This window comes from Delphinus delphis, chromosome 11, assembly GCF_949987515.2.
Source record: "Delphinus delphis chromosome 11, mDelDel1.2, whole genome shotgun sequence".
NCBI lineage: Eukaryota > Metazoa > Chordata > Mammalia > Artiodactyla > Delphinidae > Delphinus > Delphinus delphis.
Window position 1 is genome coordinate 92,624,460 of NC_082693.1, and position 22,031 is coordinate 92,646,490.

Sequence of the window (22,031 nt, forward strand, 5' to 3'; positions counted from 1 at the left end):
AATAGATTAATTAAATTAAATTTTTAAAAAAGACTGCAATGATGGCATTTCTTAGGACACCTTTGGATTAATCGTGAAAACAACAACTCTCTGAGTAGCTGCCGGCAGCGTTTAGTACATATATAAACTATATGAGTTACTGTAAATATATGTTGACAGAATTATTCTTGCTCGCTTCCAGGTGACCTCTAAAAATGGTTCGCTATTCACTTGACCCAGAAAACCCCACGAAATCATGCAAATCAAGAGATTCAAATCTTCGTGTTCACTTTAAGAACACTCATGAAACTGCCCAGGCCATTAAGGGTATGCATATCTGAAAAGCCACCAAGTATCTGAAGGATGTCACTGTAAAGAAGCAATGTGTGCCATTCTGACTTTACAATGGTGGAGCTGGTAGGTGTGCCCAGGCAAAACAGTGGGGCTGGACTCAGGGTTGGTGGCCCAAAAAGAGTGCTGAATTTTTACTGCACATGCTCAAAAATGCAGAGAGTAATGCTGAACTTAAGGACTTAGATGTAGATTCTCTGGTCATTGAGCACATCCAGGTGAACAAAGCCCCCAAGATGTGGCGCAGGACTTACAGAGCTTATGGTTGGATCAACCCATACATGAGCTCTCCCTGCCATATTGAATGATCCTTAATGAAAAAGAACAGAGTGTTCCTAAACCAGAAGCGGAGGTTACACAGAAGAAAAAGATATTCCAGAAAAAAAAAAAAGAGTTTAAATAAAATAAAATTTTTAAAAAAAAGCAGTTATGGGGAAGGGATGGTGGTAATGGCTGCAACAACAATGTGAATGTGTTTAATACCACTGAACTGTCTACCTAAAAATGATTAAGATGGTAAATTTTATGTTATGTGTATTTTACCACAATAAAAAAAAGAAAAAATTAAAAAAAAAAAAGAACACAGGCTCTTGAGTCACCCTACCAAGGTTCAAAATATGTCTCTAATACTTATTAGCTGTGTGATGTCAGGTAAACTACTTAATCTTGCTGTACTTCGGCTTCCTCTTTTGGGTCAAACGGGGATAATAGTGTCTCTTTCATAGGTGAGTTGTAAGGATTAAATGAGATATATTTATGGCATAAAGTAGAATGGTACTTTACTAAGTGATTCAGTTGATTTCATTCAATAGCATCATTTCCCCCAGCTCTAGAAGTTGGAAGGAGCACAGGAATTTCAGTTTTCAATATTCATGATACAATATTTTTCACGTTAGATATACTACATATTGGTTGAATTAATGAGCTACAGCTGATGCGGTGTTCTAACTAGTGAAAATAGGTCCTGATGTGGTCTAATGTATTCCCCTCTTTGTTGTTTTATACTATGACAGTGGTTCCCAAACTTCAGAGAACGTGAAGTGGGGGAAAGCCCATGCCTAACCCTAAGTCAACGAGCCTGGGCCTCTGTGTTCTTTACAAGCCACTCCAGATGACTCTGATACATACCGCTGTACTGTGACGTTAACTGTCTCTGTCTGTCTCTGTCTCTCCCTCTATGTCTCAATCGTTTTCTCTTTCTTTCAGAATAAATAGCTTTAGTTAAGAAAGGATGAGACTCTTGGTGCATTAGTAGGTACATGAGAAGGAGAGAGGTTCTTTTCTTTGGTAATAGAATTATTTTCCAAAGAAAAGAAGACTAATGCCTAGGAGCTATAAAGCAGCAGTTTCCCAAACCCTGGGTGCTGCTCTAGGGCTTCGTTAGATACCCTGGCAGTTATGGAACTGACTTGCAGGTACACTGCCCAAGAGTACTCAGAAGGTAAAGCAACTGAGCTGTGTTCAGAGCAGTTCACTTGGGTCCTCTCCAAGCTCAGGACCACATTGCATCACTCTCATGCCTCAACTGCCTCTGGGGAAGGAAACTGGATGGCTGTCAGTGAAGAGACTTTCTAGGACTTGGTGGGAATGAGAGCCTCACATACACATGTAGAAATGGAGAAGCCTGCTCTTCTGCAAAGAGGGAGACTTTGCCTTTCTGCATATTCTTATTTCCAGAGCTGGTGCTTCCAGTGGCCCCCAAAAGCTCTACACAAAAGCTTGGGTCAAAGGCGTGTGTTTTTGCTTGGAGCCTCTCGGCTGCATAGGTCTCTTGTGTTCTGTGGGCCCAGCTACAAGGTATAGGTTTCACTTAGCTTTAAGCTCAGGTGCCTCAGTGAGCACATTCTTGGTCATATCTATCTTAACTGCACACATGTAGACCCAGCCACTGCTGTCGTTTTCAAATGCAATGCTCTCTTATCAAATGCCTATAGCAGGAGAGAGCAACTTCTTTGCTGCTGAGCACTTCACAACAGCCGTAGATACAATGTTTGAGGAGATAAGACAAAAATAAGGAGGAGGAAGATAAAAAATATGAGAAGGAGGGAATTCCCTGGCAGTCCAGTGGCTAGGACTTGGTGCTCTCACTGCCCGGGGGCCCAGGTTCAATCCCTGGTCCCGGAACTAGGATACTGCAAGTCACGTGGTATGGCCAAAAAAAAAAAAAAAAAAAAGAAGAAAAGGAGAAGGAAAGGCAGAGACACAGAAAGGGAAAAAAGTAATATAAAGGGAGACAAAAAGAAAAGTTTTGGTAAAAAAAAATTACCTTCATAGTTTTCCAGGTGTCTTAACCCCTGTCTCATTCTTTCAGAAATTAATTGCTTTGAAACCGACATGATGAAAAGTTAACATGGGGCGTATATCTTGTGATCTACAGGAACTCAGAGTTCTCACAATAGCTGCTAGTGTACATAATGAGAAAGGCTACAGAGACTCACAGGGCCCTTCTAAGCTAAAACAACAAAGAATGGATTTTGCTTACAATAAGCTTGTTGGCTGCCTCTTTAATCTTGTCCACTTTTGCTTCTGAGAGCCCTTTGACATTGCACAGCGCTCTTCTTGTTGTCATTTGTATCCCTTTGATGGTACAGATGCCTACTGACTTCAGTTTCTTAATGTCAGCCACATTCTGTAAGTAAAAGAATGGGTGCAGCAGATTGAGAAAATGCCAGCCTGAAAGGCTCCCATACTATGTCATGTGCTTTTGTGTCCATCTACTTTCATCATGATGCCAATTTTATACAAGCGGCCAGGTGGAACCCACCCACCATGTAGCCAAATGTTCTGGAAATATCTGAGTAGAACATACCCAGCATGATGCCAAATGTTCTGGCTGTGCCCTGATTTCCCAAGAATGTTAGTGAGACCATGGCAATGCAACAAGGAATTCAAAAGAGAAGTCTGTTGGTAGGAAAGCTAACAAATTTATCACACGTTCAACCCCCTCAGTTCAGCTCCTTCCTTCTACAGAACTTCATTACCAAAATGTTCTTTAAAATTTTTTAAAGATTTTTTTCTTTACCTTTGGAGAATGCAAATAACTACATAACCAAAAGACCAGGATTTTCTCTTGCTCCAATTTTCTAAATTCAACTGAAAAAGATTAAATGTGAGGGCTTCAAAGGGTAATGTCAGAGAAGTTTTACTGCCAACTGATTGCTGTTGAAATTCATCTAGCTAGTTACTTAAAGTCTTGATTTCTGTCAACGTCATTTAATCACATGACACAGAAGGTGAATTTTCTGTTGATGAAAACAGTAGATAGCTCTGAATGCCTCCAGCTGGACGCAATTTTGCCCCCTGGGGACACTTGACAATATCTGGAGAAATTTTTGGTTGTCACAACTAGAGAGTTGCTACTGGCATATAGTGTGTGTTTAGGAGTCAGGGATGCTGCTAAACACCCTAGAATGCACAGGACAGTCTCCCAAAACAAAGAATTACCCAGTCCCAAATGCCAATAAAGTCAAGACTCAGAAACTCTAAAATGGACAATTTCACACAGCATTGAAAAAATACTTACAATTCCATGTTTTTGTAACAGGTCAATGTCTTGAAACAAAGATTCCTAAAGGACATGGAACAGAAAAAAAGGAGGGTTGATTCTTCATATCCAACTGTTTCACATATTTTAAAGAGTTAATTCAGTATTATGAGTCACTCCAAAATGCCTCAAGTTCCACTTCTCTAGACAGACTGAGGTAGGATCAATAATGCTTTTTCAAACACATTGTTACATACTTAAAAGAAGTGCCAACACTGAAAGCAACGCGAAGCCCAACAGGCACCTGTGATCTTAGTTCCCCGACCAGGGATCGAACCCGAGTCCCCTGTAGTGGACACACGGAGTCCTAACCACTGGACCACCAGAGAAGTCCCATGGCCTCTCCAAATTTTTAAGACCTTAATCCAAAAGAGTGGAACAGCACAATCTATTTTTAAATATGTTTTCTCAATCTTCTTCCCCACCAGACCGTGCACTCCTTCCTCTGCTATTCGGTACCAGTAAGCATAGGTACCGGTATAGCCATACCACTTGTTAAATTATTAAAATACTTTCATGCCAGCTGCTAAGTAGCTAATCTTAGCACCCCTTGCCAAACAAGTTGTTACATATTTGTAATATTGCCTCTCTCCAGAACTATGTTTTATTTCTAATCTCAGTTTCTAAAAATAGTAGTTAACAGAGAAGGAACTTCATTTTTGTAGAATGACTGAGTGTCTACATATCTTTCAACATTCTAGCCATACTTCTTCATCTTGGAATCCTGGTTCTTCCAGCACAACTTGATCCTCCTTCATATTGAAAGGTGAACAGCAGAAAAATAATCAATTCTGGAAAAATAAGAAATATTAAGAAGTAGTCATAGATCATATAGTACAAAATCCTTTGCCCATAGACCTTCTTGATTTCATTTCAGATATCAAGGACCAGAAGGACAATTAGAAAAATATTTAGTTTGGAACAACTGGGCTGGCCTATCTTCTTTCTCCAAGCCTGTGGCGTTACGTCTTTTGTTGGTGTGTGTATGTGGGGATGGGGACTTAGTTTCTTTTCTCTTTCCTCAAAACTGGCCACTTTGTATCATCTTTCAGTTCCCTATAGCACAATTAATCATGACTAATAATATCTTTTTTGTTGCCTTGGAATGTTATTTAGAAGTAGAATATTAGAATTCCATATTGTTATTAAACTTTCATGTTGGTTAACAACACTCTAAGAACCTTGGCCTTAAGTCAATCTTCCTTGTATTCTCCCTGGCACCTAGAACTTAGTCTATCCTCAAAAAAAAGATATATATTTTTTCTCATATATGAGGGATGACTTCCTGCTTGGGAATTATGAATGGGCTCTCTTGTAACATATATATTTTTGTTTAATAAAACATTAGATGTATTTTGTTTATAGTATTTCCTAGTTTCATGATGTATTTTTTTTAAGATTTAAAATTATGGCAGATACCCAATATTTAAACATGATAAAATATTAGGGCCAATAAGCAGATAGTCTTTGATTTAACACTGTAGCAGTTGTTTTAAGATCTCAGGGCTACAAGGTATGACTGTTTTCATTAGAAAACGTGGTCCAAGTAATCCGTTTTCTTGGTCTATTCCATCTCTTTGCTTAACACCAAATTCAGGTTGGGGCCCGGCCCAGAGGGGGAACAAACTGCTAAGGTAGAGGTATGGTCGCTACCACCTAGTACCTCTGAACAGCAAAGTATTCGAGGCAAACGAGGAGACAGTGGAGATGGAATCTTCTGGAGTACGGTCCCTCAGTCAGATAGCTAATCATATGTGTGATAACCCCAAATTCCACTGTCCTTTCTTTTCTCCCTGATAAACAAAAAGATTGCTCTCCATCTATCTCAAATAGCAGTGGACGGGGTGAACAGCTGAATCCAAGGTAGGGCTCCCGGACACCTCGGCTTAAGGCACCAGAAGCTGTCCCTCATCGTGGGGAGCGCGGTCCGGATCACCCTCACCGCCTCCCCCCACCACAGCCGTTTTCCTGACACCTGACTCCCTCATTAGAAGGCCGAGGAGGCCTCCTCAAGACTTAGGTCCGACTTGGTTTAAAATAAGGATGCTGGAAATCCCTCGAGAGCACTGAGATTCCCTCCGGGGGCTGGGTTGGGGACGGGACCCACGAAGCCACCAGCCCAGGGCCCAGCAACGACAATGACCAAAGAAAGGAAACCCTGAGTTTCCCCTCAGATTCTTCACCCGCCCTCCCGTTTTGCCACAAACTCCACTCGTACCCACAGTCTCCCGGGGGTTTTCAAGGTATCTGAATCCCTTCCGCCCCCCGCCCGGGCCTTCCAGTCCTCAGGGATTCTGTCTCAGAACCAGAACGCGGAGACGGGCGTCCTGTCGCTGACAGAGAGGTTTGGCGCCAAACGACTAGTCCGGGCGAGCGGCTGGAGTGGGCGGGACCCGGACGGAGGGGCGGGCCCACCGTGGGCGGAGCGAAGAGCGAGGGGCGGAACCCGGAGCGGGGCAGAGGACGAGGGGGCGGGGTGGCGGGAGGGCCGGGAGCAACTTGGAGCAGCAAAAGGAGCCTCAGAGGGTGCGCGCTGGGGTGAGGCGGGCGCTCAGGTGGAGGGAGTGTGCTGAGGAGAGGGGCTTTGGTCGGAGGGGAGGCTGGGGCGTCTCTAGAGCGGAGAGAGGTGCTGAGGTCAGGGAGAGGACTGAGGTGGGGGCACTGAGGAGACGCATCGGATTAGCGGGTACTGAGGTGGGCGCTGAGATGAAGACAGGCAGCTGTGAGAAAGAAGGCCCTTAGGTGGGGCGTGTTCTGATATGAAGAGAGGCCGCTGGAAAGGGGTCAGGAGGTGGAAGGCCATGAGGCGGGGGAGGGGTGCTGGGCGGAGGTGGCTGACGCGGTGACAGGTGACATGCAGAATGCTTATCTTAATCAGGATCCTCGGGTTAGGAGGTCGAATATGGGGGTCTTTCCCCCTGCTCAAGGCTTTTCTTTTCACTCCAAGTTTTTCATATCTGGCTTCACAGTCTGTACCTAATACCTCAGTCCGCGTTCCTACTTTCTCTCCTTTCTCTGTGACTCTCTTACCATTTGCCACTCTAGTCTGTGAGTGAGGCACCCAAGGCCCATTCACGATGGAGCGTAATTTTTCTTCGCCTTAACTTGAAATTTTAAATAGACAACAGAAGCCAAACATATTTTGATCCAGCTTTTAAATAGAAATTTTAGGCCAGCCTTCATGCCAGCAGAGCCATCTCTGGCAGCGTCATCCTCCTCCCCTTAAATGGAAACTGACTGTTGAGGAGAGTCATGAAACATTTGAAAGAGCATCTGTTGAGGTGGAGGCTGCAATGTATCTTGGATGAATATCTGTGCAAACAGTTCTTTGGGTTCAAGACCTAGTACAGGGCGACCCTTTTTCTTCAGTGTCTGAATCTTCTTTTGCTGGAATAAATAGGAAAAAATTCCCACAATAGCAGCTGGCCGTTTGTAGGACATTCCCCTTCCCCCCAGGTGGATTGTTTAAAGAACCTACAAATAGCTCCATAGTTCTTCAAACTCTGTTACTTTCCGGAAACACAGCCTGTCCATGTTAAATGGAAATTAATGCCCATTTTTGACATGAACTGGATAGTGACGATAGGCTTTCTCTTTGGGCCTCACCTAAAACAATTATAGTAACTTCTGAGCAACTTGTTAGATGGAGACAGCAACCGTACAGAAGAGCTGCAAAGAGCACAGCGAGATGATTTAGGGAAATATAACATATGCAGTTTGGTGTAGTGACAGCTGGGAGAGAGAAATGTTCATAATACTTAAAGGTTGTGTGCAGTACACTTAAAGAAACTGAAGCGAGCTTGGTAATGACAAATTCGTGAAGTAAGCATAAAAATTTCGTTTGGATAGGATATTGATGGTTATATACAACTTTAAAATTTAAAAAAAAAAATCCAAAACCCTGGGGTAGTTCAAAAGTACACTTGAAGATCTTTCCACTTAAATCAGGACCAAAAAACCACTAGTCTTTAATACCTTACAAAAATTCTGAATATGATGAAGGTGGCATTTCAAATCAGTGGGGAAATGAAATCAGTGAATGGTGTTGGAACAAACTAGGTAGTCATCTGGAAGAAAAATAAAATTGTAGCCATACTTCATAGCTTATACCAAAATAAATTCCAGATGGATCAAGAAATTAAATCTGAACAATAAAATAATAAAAGTACTAGAAGAAAACATGGGAAAATTTTTTACTATCTCAGAGTAAGACAAGTCTTTTCAAGTATGACACAAAACTGAGAAGCCGTAAAAGACTTATAAGAATGACTGTATTAGAGAAAAATCCTGCATGGCAAAATGCTACTTTCCTATCCTAGATATAGAGCATGGCAAACCAAAGCTTTTGTGTCAATTAGTAACCAATTAGTAATTGTGTCAATTAGCTTTCCCAATTTCTCAAATCCTTCAGCGAGTCTACAAGGTCTCTACAAATTTTTTAAAATGTGTGTCATTTTATGATATTCTAAGAAATAAAAAACAGGCAGTGGAATTACAGGTGACCTGAATTTTAAACCATTACACTTTACTGCCCCTCTGTGGACAACCACCTTATAATCAAATAGAGGCATATAACTCCACCGTGTACAGTTGGGTAGCTTCAAACTGGTGCCTATGGATGCATATTATTGGTTTCAAGAGCTCAAATGTGAGAAATGCTTTAGTACAGAACTAAAGAATGAAGGGTCATTACAAAAAAATTTCTTTGGGTATACCTCCCCTTAAGCACATTTATTTTTTAAAATGTTTATTGACCCTACTGCTTGTCAGACACTGTACTAGGTGTTTGTTGCCAGGGATTCAACAACAAGCAAGACACAAACCCTAGTGTGGGCTATAGATAAGTTTATAGGCAATTGCAGTAGCGTATATACATATACATAATACGTATCAGTCATTTGAGGCTTTTCTCATTTATTTAGAGTTATTTCCAAATTTGAAAAACTTCTAACTTTGGCACGCAGCTACTCAGAGAGGCATGTTCACGACCGTTTATTTAACCAACATTTATTAAACACTGTTGGACCCAGCTCTCTGCTGGATATGGAGATAGACAGGTCTCTACTCTCAAGAAGGGATGAGTCTACTAGGGAAGATAGATACAGAAACAGATAATAACACACAAGGTGAGATAAGAGGGATTACACACACAGTTGGGAACCAAGTAGACCTCTCCCTGGGGGATCCTCACAGAGGTGGTGACCCTTAATTTGGGGCTGAAAGGATAAGTGAGGATTTGCCAGCTGGGCAGGGTGGGAAAGGCAGAGGGAACACAGAGGCTTATTTAGGGAGCTGCAAGTGGTTCTGCTGGAGTAAAAGGTACTAGGGAGAAAGGAACTCTCAGATGCCAAAGGTAACGTTTGTTGATAGCTAACACATCACTTAACTTCTTTCCACAGATGAACACATCTACTTCACACAAAGATACCATGAGGTAGGAACTATTATTATCTCTGTTTACAGATGGTGGAACTGGGGCACCACAAGGTTAAGTAACTTGCCTAAGGTTCACAGTCTGGCTCCAGTGTTCAGGCTCTCAGCCTATTAATATGCTAATCCAGTATATGACAGATCTTGTATGTTCATATGTGATTTTATTTTCCATTTATAGAAGTATGATATGAGTACACATAGGCATGGCAACTATGCCAGACTTATAGTACAGTTCGGCCATTTACAAGTTATGTGGTCTTGGGAAAATTTATTTAAACCTCTTTGTGCTTCAGTTTCCCCATGTGAAAACCAAGAATAGTATTGGTACTGAGTTGTGAGAATTAATGGGTTAAGATACTTGAAGTATTTGGGCTGCCGTGTGGAAAATGGATTGGAGGAAGCAAGAGAGAGGGCAAGGAGAATACCTAGAAGAACACTGTAAAAGTCCAAGACAGGGGCAATGGTAGCTTCAATCAAGAAAGGCCTCAGTTTGAAAATAGAGAAAATTGTACATCATTTACAGGGCTATAAGAGAAGACAAAATAATCTGTAAAAATACGCTTTAAAGTACCTAGTCCCCAGTAATGCCTTTAATGTTTTTAAGTAAAATGTTATAATATCCCCATCACCCAACTTCAGCAATTTTCAACACATGGCCAGTCTTGTTTCACTTATACCTCCATCCACTTCCTCCCTTTTATATTATTTTGAAGCAAATTCTACATGTCATATAATTTCTTCTGTAAACATTTCAGTATGTATCTCTAAAAGATAAGGACTCTTTTTAAAAACATAACCGTTAACACCATTATCACACCCCAAAAATAATAATTTTTAATATCAAATATCCAGGCATTATTCAAAAACCCAATTGTCTCATAAATGCCATGTATTTTTTAAAGCTTGGATCAACTGGGATCCAAAAAATGTCTGCATGTTGCAATTTATTTATTTATTTATTTTTTTGAGGTACGCGGGCCTCTCACTGTTGTGGCCTCTCCCGTTGCGGAGCACAGGCTCCAGACGCGCAGGCTCAGCGGCCATGGCTCACGGGCCGAGCCGCTCCGCGGCATGTGGGATCTTCCCGGACCGGGGCATGAACCCATGTCCCCTGCATCGGCAGGCGGACTCTAAACCACTGTGCCACCAGGGAAGGCCAGGGACTATGTCTTTATTCATCTCTGTATCAACAGGACCTGGTATGTGCAAGCATGGTATAGGATAGATACCTAGTGAATGCTTCCTCAACCTCTCCAAGCCCCAGTGTCCTCCTAGGAGAAATGGAGGTAACAACACCCACCTTGGGAGAGAAGGGGGCAGGAGGGTTAATCTGAGATAAGGTTTGAAAAGGATTTAGAGTACTCAGCACATAGTAAGTACTCAATAAATTATGTCTCCTATGATTACTGTTATATAATACATACTAATATATACTCCATAGTGTTGTTATTAATAAACAAGTGAATGAAAGAATTAGTAAGCAAATGCATGAATGAATGAGGTGACTTTATGTCAGTTTAAATCCTGACTTTGGCCCAGGGTAGGAGAGGACTTTAATATTCTTTGTCCCATGGATGACTACGAATGACTAAATGTATTGCAGTATTATTTTTTATTTGTTTGCTTTGTTGTTTCTATTTTAGATTAAATCCAACAACATGTGCAGGCTTCATCCAGAAAGTCCTTCTGATTCTTGGATAAGGATTCATGCAGGTGAGCTGGAAGGTGAGAGGATAAGGAAGACTACTTTTTCTGCATTGGTTTTGACTTCTTGATGACCTTTCTGTGGATGAACCATAAAGATACAAACAGAAACAGATTAAAAAACCAGTGTGATCAAGAGAATGAAGAAAGGAATCCCCAGGATTATATAAACAGCCTGGAAATCAACCACTTAGAGTGAAGCAGATCAGAAGGCTGGGAAATGAAGGTGGAATTGATAGATTATGTAAAGTGTCTGAATGTACTGGGAGACTTATACAACCAAGGGAAAATTTGGAGATAAACTGAGATGAGTACATAAAAAAAAAAAAAAAAGAAAGAAAACAGGTAGATTGAAAAAGAGACTTAGTTCCAGGGATAGCAAAAAGTTTTGCAAGAAATAAAAATAACCAAAGTATACTCTGTAGCTCATGGCAGTGGTGTTGATAGTATAATAATGCTGATTAATGATCCAACCAGAATCACAACAGAGACACATTGGGAGGATGGGAGAGCGGAAGTGTGTGCAAGTGAGAGAGAGCCCAGTCCTCACTTTTCCTAGTGTGAATTCAATAGATAATGCCTAACACTAAAAAATCAAGGAGCCAGAGCACCATGGTATTTAGACGTATGGAGGAAAACATACCAAAACAATCAGTTAGGAAAGTGGAAAGTGTTGCTGGGGAATGGGAAAGGGGGTCCGGAGGAGTGCAATTTTTTGTAACAAGCTTTGTAGAACTATTAATTAGTTAATTTAATAAGCCTTATATTATGCTTTGCATTAGTTAATTCAATCAGTTAATTTAAGGTGCCTTATATATTACTTTGCATCACGCACTGTTCTAAGTGCTTTCTTTACAAATGTTAACCAATTTAATCCTCATAACAACCTTATGCTGTACATAATATTATCATCCCCATTCTACAGATAAAAAAACTGAGATGCAGAGAAGTTAAATGATTGATCAAGCTTACACAGCTAGTAGGTCGTGGAGCTAGAATTAGCCAGGTGGTCTGGCCCCAGGTGGTCTGGCCCCAGAGTTGCCTCTCTATTTGATTCTTAAAGGATGAATATGTATTACTTTAATTAAAATAAAAACAAAAATTTAAAAAGTGTGATTTTTAAGAGGCTTTATTCCTAACTTTGAGTATAGACAGACAAAGTTCTAAAATGTAATAAGTTGTTTTTTTCTATAAGCAATTAACTGGAGCAGAATGCTAAACACACATTAGCTAATCATTAATCCCCTCATCAAGAATTTGCTGAATCCCGGGAATTCCCCGGTGGTCCGGTGCTTAGGACTCTGCACTCTCACTGCCAGGGGCCCAGGTTCGATGCCTGGTCGGGGAACTAAGATCCCGCAAGCTGCATGACATGGCCAAAAAAAAAAGAATTTGCTGAATCCCTACTATGTGCCAGCCACAGGAACAGGTGCAGGAGACTCAGTGCTTAATGATAAAAGGCCCTTGGGAGACTTACAGTACAGAGAGGGAGACAGACAACTCCATGACTACAGTAGGACATATTTGGTGGAGTACAAAATAGGCAGTCACTAGGGCAGTCTGGGGAGATTTCCTGGAAGTGACAACATCTGAGTGGGCTTTAAGGGTCAGATAGGATCTAGCCAGATGAAAAAGTGGCCAAAGTATGTTCAAGGAAGAGGAAAGAGCAGTGAATACTTGTTAAAATGAACTGAATTGGTTGTTTCCTCTTCCATTCTAAATTCTAAAATGGATGTCAAAAACAATAGTATTAAAAGCCCCTCTTAACCTGGAGATTCCATAGCCTAAACCAATGGGGTGCAAACCATGCTGCTATACTCCAATATCAGTGACTGTTTCTCTAATCAAAGGAAAAAATGAATTGATAAAACTTTCTTTATATTAACTTTACCTCTTTTTTAATCTTTATTTATTTATTATTTATTTATTTTGGCTGCGCCGGGTCTTAGTTGTGGCATGCGAACTTAATACTTGCGGCATGCAAACTTATTAGTTGCAGCATGCAAACCCTTAGTTGTGGCATGCATGTGGGATCTAGTGCCCCGACCAGGGATCAAACCCCAGCCCCCTGCACTGGGGGCGCGGAGTCTTACGCACTGGACCACCAGGGAAGTCCCAAGTTCACCTCTTAAGCCTTGTTAGGCTGTAGCCCAGGCCCTGGAGTCTGACTACTGGTTTCAAATCCTGGCTCCACTGCTTACCAAATGTGAGCACCTGAGCCAGTCACGAACCTCCCTAAGCCTCAGTTTCCTCAGTTGTAAAATGAGGATAACAACATCCCATATCTCACAGAAGTGCTGTGAGAATTAAATAATACACGTATCATGCTTAGGAGAGAATAAGGACCTGGCAAACACAACTACGTTGCGTACTCAAGGTGATAAAAACAAATGAGTAAGTAAAAGTTATAATTAAGAGGAAAGTTAGTTGTGATTTCTTAACATATTATGTGTTATGTTATTTTAAGATAACTTGGCAGCTATCTAAAGATTCATATTTTATCTTAGTCAATAGTCCTTTATTACCAAAATAATTTGGTAATATTTTTATAGGTTTCTGCAAAGAGCACCATGACTTCTAGTTGTCCTGTCCCCGACAGATGGGAAAATCAAGGCTCTGAACTCAGGAAAATGCCGAGTATGTCAGCATCTGATCCTTTACCCTTCAGTGCATGTGCACTTGAAGCTGGCTTCATCCTCTATTCTAGCGCAGAAACGATGTGAAACAACTGCTGGATGCTTTCTCAAAAATGGGTCTGCCCCAAACCTCCCAGTCCAGAATGTTCCAATGTAGTTCCTTGCACTGCTTTGGGCTCAGCAAGTTTTCATGGTATGGAAGGTCTGAGAGCTTTCAGGAGAAGTGCTGAACCCTGATCTTCTGTGCGTGTGTCAGGGAAAGCTTCCTGGAGGAGTCATTATTTGCACTGACTTTGAAGAAGCAGGAGGAGCTGGCTGGGGAAGGAGGCCAGGGGTAGGAGGGGAAATTTTCCTGCAGAGGAAGAAGCTTGTGCCAAGCATGGCCTGGGGGCTGGAAGAACTTGGCCTCTTAATGCAGCTGCAGGGGCTCAATGTGGCTTGAAAGGTGGTTGGGAGTGGTGGGTGAAGACAGAGGAGAGAGGGCAGGTGGGCAGGGCCACCTCATGAAGGCCTCGAGTCTAAGAGTTTGGATTTTATCCCTAGGATCCTTAGGGGTTGAGAAGAAACTGCAGGTTTTAAGCAAAGGAGTAGCCTGATGAGATATGGATTTTTGAAAGAGACCCATGGGGCCTTAACTCAAGTGAGTCTTAGTTGCCTCCTTTGAAAAACAAGAAAAATAGGGGGACTTTCCTATTTTTGGTTAAGAATCTGCCTTCCAATGCAGGGAACGCGGGTTCGACCCCTGGTCGGGGAACTAGGATCCCACATACCACGGGGCGACTAAGCCCACGTGCCACAACTACTGACCCCCTGCACCACAACTACAGAGCCCACGTGCTCTGGAGCCCACCTGCACAACTAGAGAGCCCATGCGCCACAATGAAAGTGTGCCGCAACTAAGGCCCCACGCAGCCAAATATAAATAAATATTAAAAAAAAAAACAAGAAAAATAAAATTTACCTCACAGGACTGTTCTGAGACTTCAATAAGATAACCGATGGAATATGCCTATCACAGCGCCAGGGAAATCTTCCCTTCAATTTCCCTTCCAGTGTTTGTAACAGGAAGAGCAGGTCTGCTCCTCCTCAGGCTCCTAAAGGTCTGGGGTCACCAGTCCTTAATGATCTCTGAAAGAGGTGTCTAGGGGGACATTTTCGGACACAGGCTGTGCCCCATCTGAATGTGAAACTTTTAGACTTTGGAGGCTCTTCCCTATGAATAAGAACTTGTATATTTTCTGGAACCTCGACATTTCAGTCCCCCATGATGGGTAAGCACAGGGTAAGGACTGCCCTAAGAGATGAGAACCCAGCTGGTCCAGGGCTTAGAAGACCAGGGAGTCTTTCTGGGCTGGGCCAGACCAGTGCTCTCAAGCATGCTCGAAGGCTTCCTGGATTAAGGAATGTAAGAAGCTTATGAAAATAATATATTGCCTATTAATTATTGACAAGTTCTATGCCAGACTCTTTATATGGGTTAGCTTGTTTACACATTAACAAACTTCCACATTTATTATGGCCAAGGAAACAGGCCTGGAGAATTTAGGTAACTTAACTGAAAGTCACAGAGGGGGCAGGGCAGTCACAGAGGGGGCAGGGCAAACCCCAGATCTTTTTAGAGTCAAAGCTCCTTCTACTGCTTCATCTTCTCCTGTGGGGGAAACTAAAAGGTAACTCCCTTACCCGGTTAATTGTTACCTGGGGTTCATCCAGAGGAGTCATCCCCACCCATAGATGGATCCACAATGGATCCATTATAGGAGAAGATACTGGAACTTCTATTTATATATTTTTATCTCATTCTTTTTAATTTCTATTTTCTGTATGTATTATAGTATACATATTATATTAGCATAGAACTATATATATTATTACTGAATAATTAATATATTATTAGGGGCTGAGTTCTCATAAATGTTTTACCAAGAAAGATACAAGATCAAGAAAGCTTGTGGACTACTGATCAAGTGGTATAGTCAGGGTTTCACATAGAGGTAAATGTTTGCCGGAGACTTTGCAAATCCCTCAAAGTACATACATACTCCCTTCATGGAGACCACCATCAGCCATCAGGACTTTAAAAATCCAAATATGGCCACGTGGTTCCCTGTTTAATATCCTTCGTGGCTCCCCACGACTTAGAAAATAAAATCTCTTCATGATTTGTCCAGGAATCTTCTCCAGGCTCACCTCTCCTGGAGCCCCTCACACACTTTCTTGACCTCCTGCCGCATTACTTCCTGCCTCTGAGCCTTTGCCTCTGCTGCTCCATCTACTGAGAATGCCAACCCCTTGCCTCATCCACCTCCTCCTGCCTTACAAACACCTTATCTTTTCCAGACTCAGGTCAAGGGACACCACTTCTATAAAATGTGTCTGCATGGCTCCCAGGCCATTGCATTCTTTGTCTCCTTTGTCTAACAGCACTTCTGGAACTTATGGTATTTATTTGTTGATATATCTGCCTTCTCTCTATCAGACTGTGAGCCCCTTGAGAATAGGGACTGTGTCTACTGTTATTTACCCAGGGTCTGCTGCAGGGAACTTTTGAAACCTCTCCAAATCTGGGCTTGTTGCTGTATAAAATGCACTGGATAATCTCTACCTCATAGGACTGTTATGAAGGTTAAAATGAGGTCATGTTTGTATAGTGTTTACCTTAGTGCTTGGTACAGAGTGAACAGTTAGTTAATGGTAGCCATGATTATTATATTATAATTTAATATTGTTAGCACGACTAAAAGTAGTGACCTAAGCAAAAATCTCCCCACTCCTGCTTTTCACTCAGCCTAGGAAAAACTATAGTGGAATCCTTCCCCTATCCTGGGAATAGTTATTTCTATTTCTCAGCGTTTGGCCACAATTTTCTTTTTCTCCTGTTGTTGTTCTACCTGGTAGCAGAAATATCAGAGATTTTGTAGGGACTTCCCAGTTCCAGGGAATGGAATTCATCAGGGCTTGATGGTGAGAAGGAAGAGTAGTTCAACTTCTGTTTCCATTCGCTTTCCCTCTCCTCTTTTTCCTTCCTGTGGGGGAAACAAAAAAGACATCAACAAAAATTGGCTCAAAAATTCAGTGCGATTTCTTCAAAGGTTTCAGTAGAATCTTGATAGGTATTGAAACAAAAAGTTTACAAAACAGTCAGTAACATTGGCAATAGCAAATAACTGAAGAGTTATTCAGTTCAGAGTGTGTTCAGTGTGTTCAGAGTGCTGAACACACTGCAACGACTCCCTCATTCATCTTCTAAGTATTGACTGAGGACCTGTTGGGTGCCAGGCCCTGCACTAGGCCCTGGGAAAAAAAGGTCATCTAGGGCAGTATTCCTGACCTTAAGGACAAACCTCAATCTAGGGAGATGGACAAGCAAATTTATAACTAGAGTAGGCTATGTTCTGTGGCATGTGATCAGGAAAGCACAAGACAATACCCTGAGAAGGCAAGTCAGGGAAGACTTCCTGGAGGTGATGCCTGAACTGGGTTTTAAGGGTTAGTGAGGGGTTAGCTAGATTAAGAAGTAGTCGAAAGGGTAGGGGAGGGACAGACTGGGAGTTTAGGGTTAGCAAATGCAAACTATTATATAAAATGGGTAAACAACAAGGTCCTACTGTATAGGACAGGGAATTACATTCAATATCCCAAGATAAACCATAATGGAAAAGAATATAAAAAAGAATGTATATTTATGTATAACTGAATCACTTTGCTGTACAACAAAAATTAACACAACATTGTAAATCAACTATACTTCAATTAAAAAAAAGAAGTAGTTGAAGGATAGTCAAGTCTGAGGGAATGACAATAATATTGGTGAATTAAAATAGTCGGCTTTTTGTATTTCTGAGAATCTAATATGGATATCAGAAAGACTGCTAATGAGTGACCATTGAACTTATAGTATTCCATGGCTCAAACAGGTGGGCCTCAAGCTAAACTCCTAGTATAAAAAAAATGTGGTCTTTTTCTGGTTTGAAGGAAAATTTCGACTAGAAGGTTTAAGACTGAAAGTTTTCCTTGGCTAAATTTCTTAACTCATTAAGCTTTGGTTTCTTCATCTCTGAAATGGAGAGTATAACACCATCTATCTGTGATACAGATGGTTAGTTAACAACCCATCATCCACTCTCCCCTTTTACTTTAGCAATGGAGCCAGATTTAAAAAAAAACCCGTCACACATTTCCCAGCCTCCTTTGAAACTAACATCACCATGTGACTAATATCTGGCCCTTGAAATAAACTGGTACTGTTATATGGTATTTCCAGGCAGGTTATTAAAAAGGGAGAGGGTAATAGGAATTGACTACACATGGGCATGAGGGAACTTTCTGGGGTGATAAAAAATTCTAAAGCTAGATTGTAGTAATTGTTGCAAATCTCTGTAAATTTACTAAAAGTCATTGAATTTTGTACCCTTAAAGTGGGCAAATCTTACGGGAAATTGTACCTCATTAATATTATAAATATTAATTATAATATTTACAATTATATCATAATTATAAATATTAATAATTATTATTTTAATAAAAGAACATTTTAAATGTTTTTAAAACAATATTTTATTAAAAAGAAAGAAATTGCTGTAGCCATGTAGTCACATTCTAGCAATGAGACATAAGTGGAAATGTTGTTTGGGACTTCTGGAAGTGCTCCTTAAAAGAGAATGTGGTTATAGATTAAAAGTAAATGAATGCAGAAAAATATACTGTGATAACACTGATCAAAAGAAAGCAAGAGTAGCTATGCTAATTTCAGACAGAGCAGCCTCGAAAGCAAGAAAAGTTATCAGGGATAAGGAAGGGCATTATATAACGATAAAGGGGTCAGTTCTCCAAAAAGACATAACAATTCTTAACGTGTATGATCCTAACAAAAGAGCATCAAACTACATAAGGCAAAAAGTAATTGAATAACAAGGACAAATAGATGACTCCACTATCATTGTTAGAGACCTCAACACCCCTCTAATCAGAAATGGACAGATCCAGCAGGCAGAAAGTCAGCAATGACATAGTTGAACTCAACAATACCAACAATCAAATGGATGTAATTGACATCTGTAGACTACATCACCCCAAAACAGCAGAATACACATTCTCCACAAGCTCACATGTAACATTCCCCAAGACAGACCAAATTCTGGGCCAAAAAATATACCTTAACAGATTTAAAATAAGAGAAATCACATTATGCCTGCTCTCAGACCAAAATGGAATCAAACTAGAAAATCAGTAACAGAGATAGAGCTGGAAAATCCCCAAATACTTGGAGATTAAACAGCATACTACTAAATAACACATAGGTCAAAGAAGAAATTTCAAGAGAAATTTAAAAATATTTTGAACTAAATGAAAATGAGAATACAACTTATCAAAACTTGTGGGATTCTGGAAATGCTCCTTGAAAGAGAATGTGGTTGCTGAGTGTGCTGAAAGCAGTGCTTAGAGGGAAAATTATAGCATTATATGCATATATTAGAAAAGAAGAAAGATCTGAAATCAATCATCTAAAGTTCCCACCTTAGGAAACCAGAAAAAGAACAAATTAAATTCAAAGTAAGCAAAAGAAAAGAAATAATAAAAATTAGAGCAGAAGTCAATGAACTTGAAAACAGGAAATCAGTAGAGAAAATCAACAAAACCAAAATCTGGTTCTTTGAAAATATCAATAAAACTGATAAGCCTCTAGCCTGGCTAATTAAGAAAACAAGAGAGAGGACACAAATTACTAATATCAGAATCATGAACATTAAAAAGATAATAAAGCAGTACTATAAACAACTGGTCCATGAAATGGACCAGTTCCTTTTTTTTTCCAGCCTCACTGTGTGGTTTGCAGGATCTTAGTTCCCCGTCCAGGGACTGAACACGGGCCCTGGCACTGAAAGCACTGAGTCCTAATCACTGGACTGCCAGGGAATTCCTGGACTAATTCCTTGAAAGACACAATATGCCAATAGTCACACAAGAAGATATAGACCATATGAATAGAACTATATATATATTAAATAAATTGAATAAAAAATTAATAACCTTCAGAAACAGAAAGTAGCAGGCTCAGATGGATTCCCTGGTGAATTCTATCAAACATTTAAGGAAGAAATTATACCTATCTACAATCTCTTTCAGAGGATAGAAGCAGAGGGAATACTTCTTAACTCATTCTACCAGTCAAGAATTACCCTAATACCAAAACCAGACAAAGATGTTACAGGAAAAGAAAACTATAGACCAATATCTCTCATGAACATAGATGCAAACATCCTCAACAAAATATAAGCCAGTCAATCCAACAATGTATAAAAATAATTCTAGGGCTTCCCTGGTGGCGCAGTGGTTGAGAGTCCGCCTGCCGATGCAGGGGACACGGGTTTCATGCCCCGGTCCAGGAAGATCCCACATGCCGCGGAGCAGCTGGGCCCGTGAGCCATGGCCGCTGAGCCTGCGCGTCCGGAGCCTGTGCTCCGCAACGGGAGAGGCCACAACAGTGAGAGGCCCGCGTACCGCAACAACAACAACAAAAAAATTATACACTGTGACCAAGTGAAATTTGTCCCACGTATGCAAGGCCAGTTCAGCATTTAAAAATCAATTAATATAATCTGACACATCAACAGGCTAAAGAAGAAAAATCACATGATCATATCAATAGATGCAGAAAAAGCACTATAAAAATCCAATACCCATTCATGATAAAAACTCAGCAAACTAGGAATGGGGGAACTATTGCAACTTGATAAAGAATATCTACAAAAATATGCAGCTAACATCATACTTAATGGTGAGAAACTTGAAGCTTTCCCACTAAGATCAGGAACAAGGCAATCATGCCCCTCTCACCACTGATTTTCAACACTGTACTGGAAGTTCTAGCTAATGCAAAAATACAATACAATACAGTAAAACGTATACAGATTGAGAAGGAAGAAATAAAACTGTCTTTGTTCACAGACGACATGATCATCTATGTAGAAAATCCAAAAGAATTGACGAAAAACTTCCTGGAACTAGTAAGTGATTATGGCATACTTGCAGGATACAAAGTTAATATAAAAAAGTCAGTCGTGGGCTTCCCTGGTGGCGCAGTGGTTGAGAGTCCGCCTGCTGATGTGGGGGACACGGGTTCGTGCCCCGGTCCGGGAAGATCCCACATGCCGCAGAGTGGCTGGGCCCGTGAGCCATGGCCGCTGAGCCTGTGCCTCCGGAGCCTGTGCTCCGCAACGGGAGAGGCCACAACAGTGAGAGGCCCGCGTACCGCAAAAAAAAAAAAAAAGTCAATCGTGGGAATTCCCTGGCAGTCCGTGCTTTCACTGTCGAAGGCCTGGGTTCAATCCCTGGTCGGGGAACTAAGATCCCAAAGCTGTGCGGTGCAGCACCCCAAAAAATAAAAATAAAAATTTAAAAAGTCAGTCTCTTTCCTATTGATATATATCAGCAATGAGCAAGTGGAATTTGAAATTAAAAATACAATACCATTTACATTAATACCCCAAAAATGAAACACTTAGGTATAAATCTAACAAAATATGTATAAGATCTGTATGAGGAGAATTACTAAAGCTCTGATGAAAGAAATCAATAAGAACTAAATAAGTGGAGAGATATTCCAAGTTGATGGATAGAAAGACAATATTGTTAAGATGTCAGTTCTTCCCAACTCGATCTGTAGATTCAATGCAGCCCTAATCAAAATCCCATCAAGTTATTTTGTGGATATCGACAAACTGATTTGTAAAGTTTATATGGATAGGTAAAAGACCTAGCATAGACAACACAATATTGCAGGGGAAAAACAACACTGGTGAACTGACACTATCTGACTTTAAGAATTACTATAAAGCTACAGTAATTAAAACAGTGCGATATCAGTGAAAGGATAGACAAAGAGATCAATGGAACAGAATAGGGAGCCCCAAAAGAGACCCATATAAGCATAATCAACTGATCTTTGACAAAGGGGCAAAGGCAATACAATGGAGCAAAGACAGTCTTCTCAACAAAAGGTGCTAAAACAACTGGACATACACGTGCAAAAAAAAAAAAAAAGAATCTAGACAGAGACCTTACATCTTTCATAAAAATTAACTCAAAAATGGAGCATACACATTTTGAGCAAAACTCAAAAAAAAAAAAAAAAAGCAAAACTATAAAACTCCTAGAAGGTAACATAGGAGAAAATCTAAATGACCTTGGGGTTGTTGATGACCTTTTAGATATAACATCAAAGGCTTGATGCATGAAAGAAAGAATTGATAAACTGGACCTTATTAAAATTAAAAACTTCTGGTCTGCAAAAGATAATGTGAAGAGAATGAGAAGACAAGCCATGAACCGGAAGGAAATATTTGCAAAAGACACACTTGATAAAAGATCGTTTTCCAGAATAT

At 40.7% G+C, this 22,031-nt stretch overlaps 2 protein-coding genes and 1 non-coding gene across 3 annotated transcripts in view; 1 reads left to right on the top strand and 2 right to left on the bottom strand.

Moving 5' to 3' along the window:
* Positions 1-6,222, bottom strand: part of DMC1 (DNA meiotic recombinase 1) — a 39,602-nt gene extending 33,380 nt beyond the window's left edge. The window contains exons 1-4 of the mRNA XM_060023955.1: positions 6,093-6,222; positions 4,582-4,665; positions 3,854-3,898; positions 2,813-2,959 (exon numbers count right to left, since the gene is read on the bottom strand). Coding sequence (XP_059879938.1) covers positions 2,813-2,959; positions 3,854-3,898; positions 4,582-4,632 — 243 coding nt within the window. The 5' untranslated portion in view covers positions 4,633-4,665; positions 6,093-6,222. The remainder of the gene's footprint in view (positions 1-2,812; positions 2,960-3,853; positions 3,899-4,581; positions 4,666-6,092) is intronic.
* On the top strand, positions 34-99 carry LOC132434621 (small nucleolar RNA SNORD58). Its single transcript, XR_009521344.1, has one exon. It is a non-coding gene; the product is annotated as a small nucleolar RNA SNORD58 (small nucleolar RNA).
* A 10,312-nt stretch (positions 6,223-16,534) lies between the features above and the next one.
* FAM227A (family with sequence similarity 227 member A) overlaps positions 16,535-22,031 on the bottom strand; it is a 59,547-nt gene continuing 54,050 nt past the window's right edge. The window contains 1 exon segment of the mRNA XM_060025995.1: positions 16,535-16,673. Within this exon segment, the coding sequence (XP_059881978.1) occupies positions 16,535-16,673 (139 nt within the window).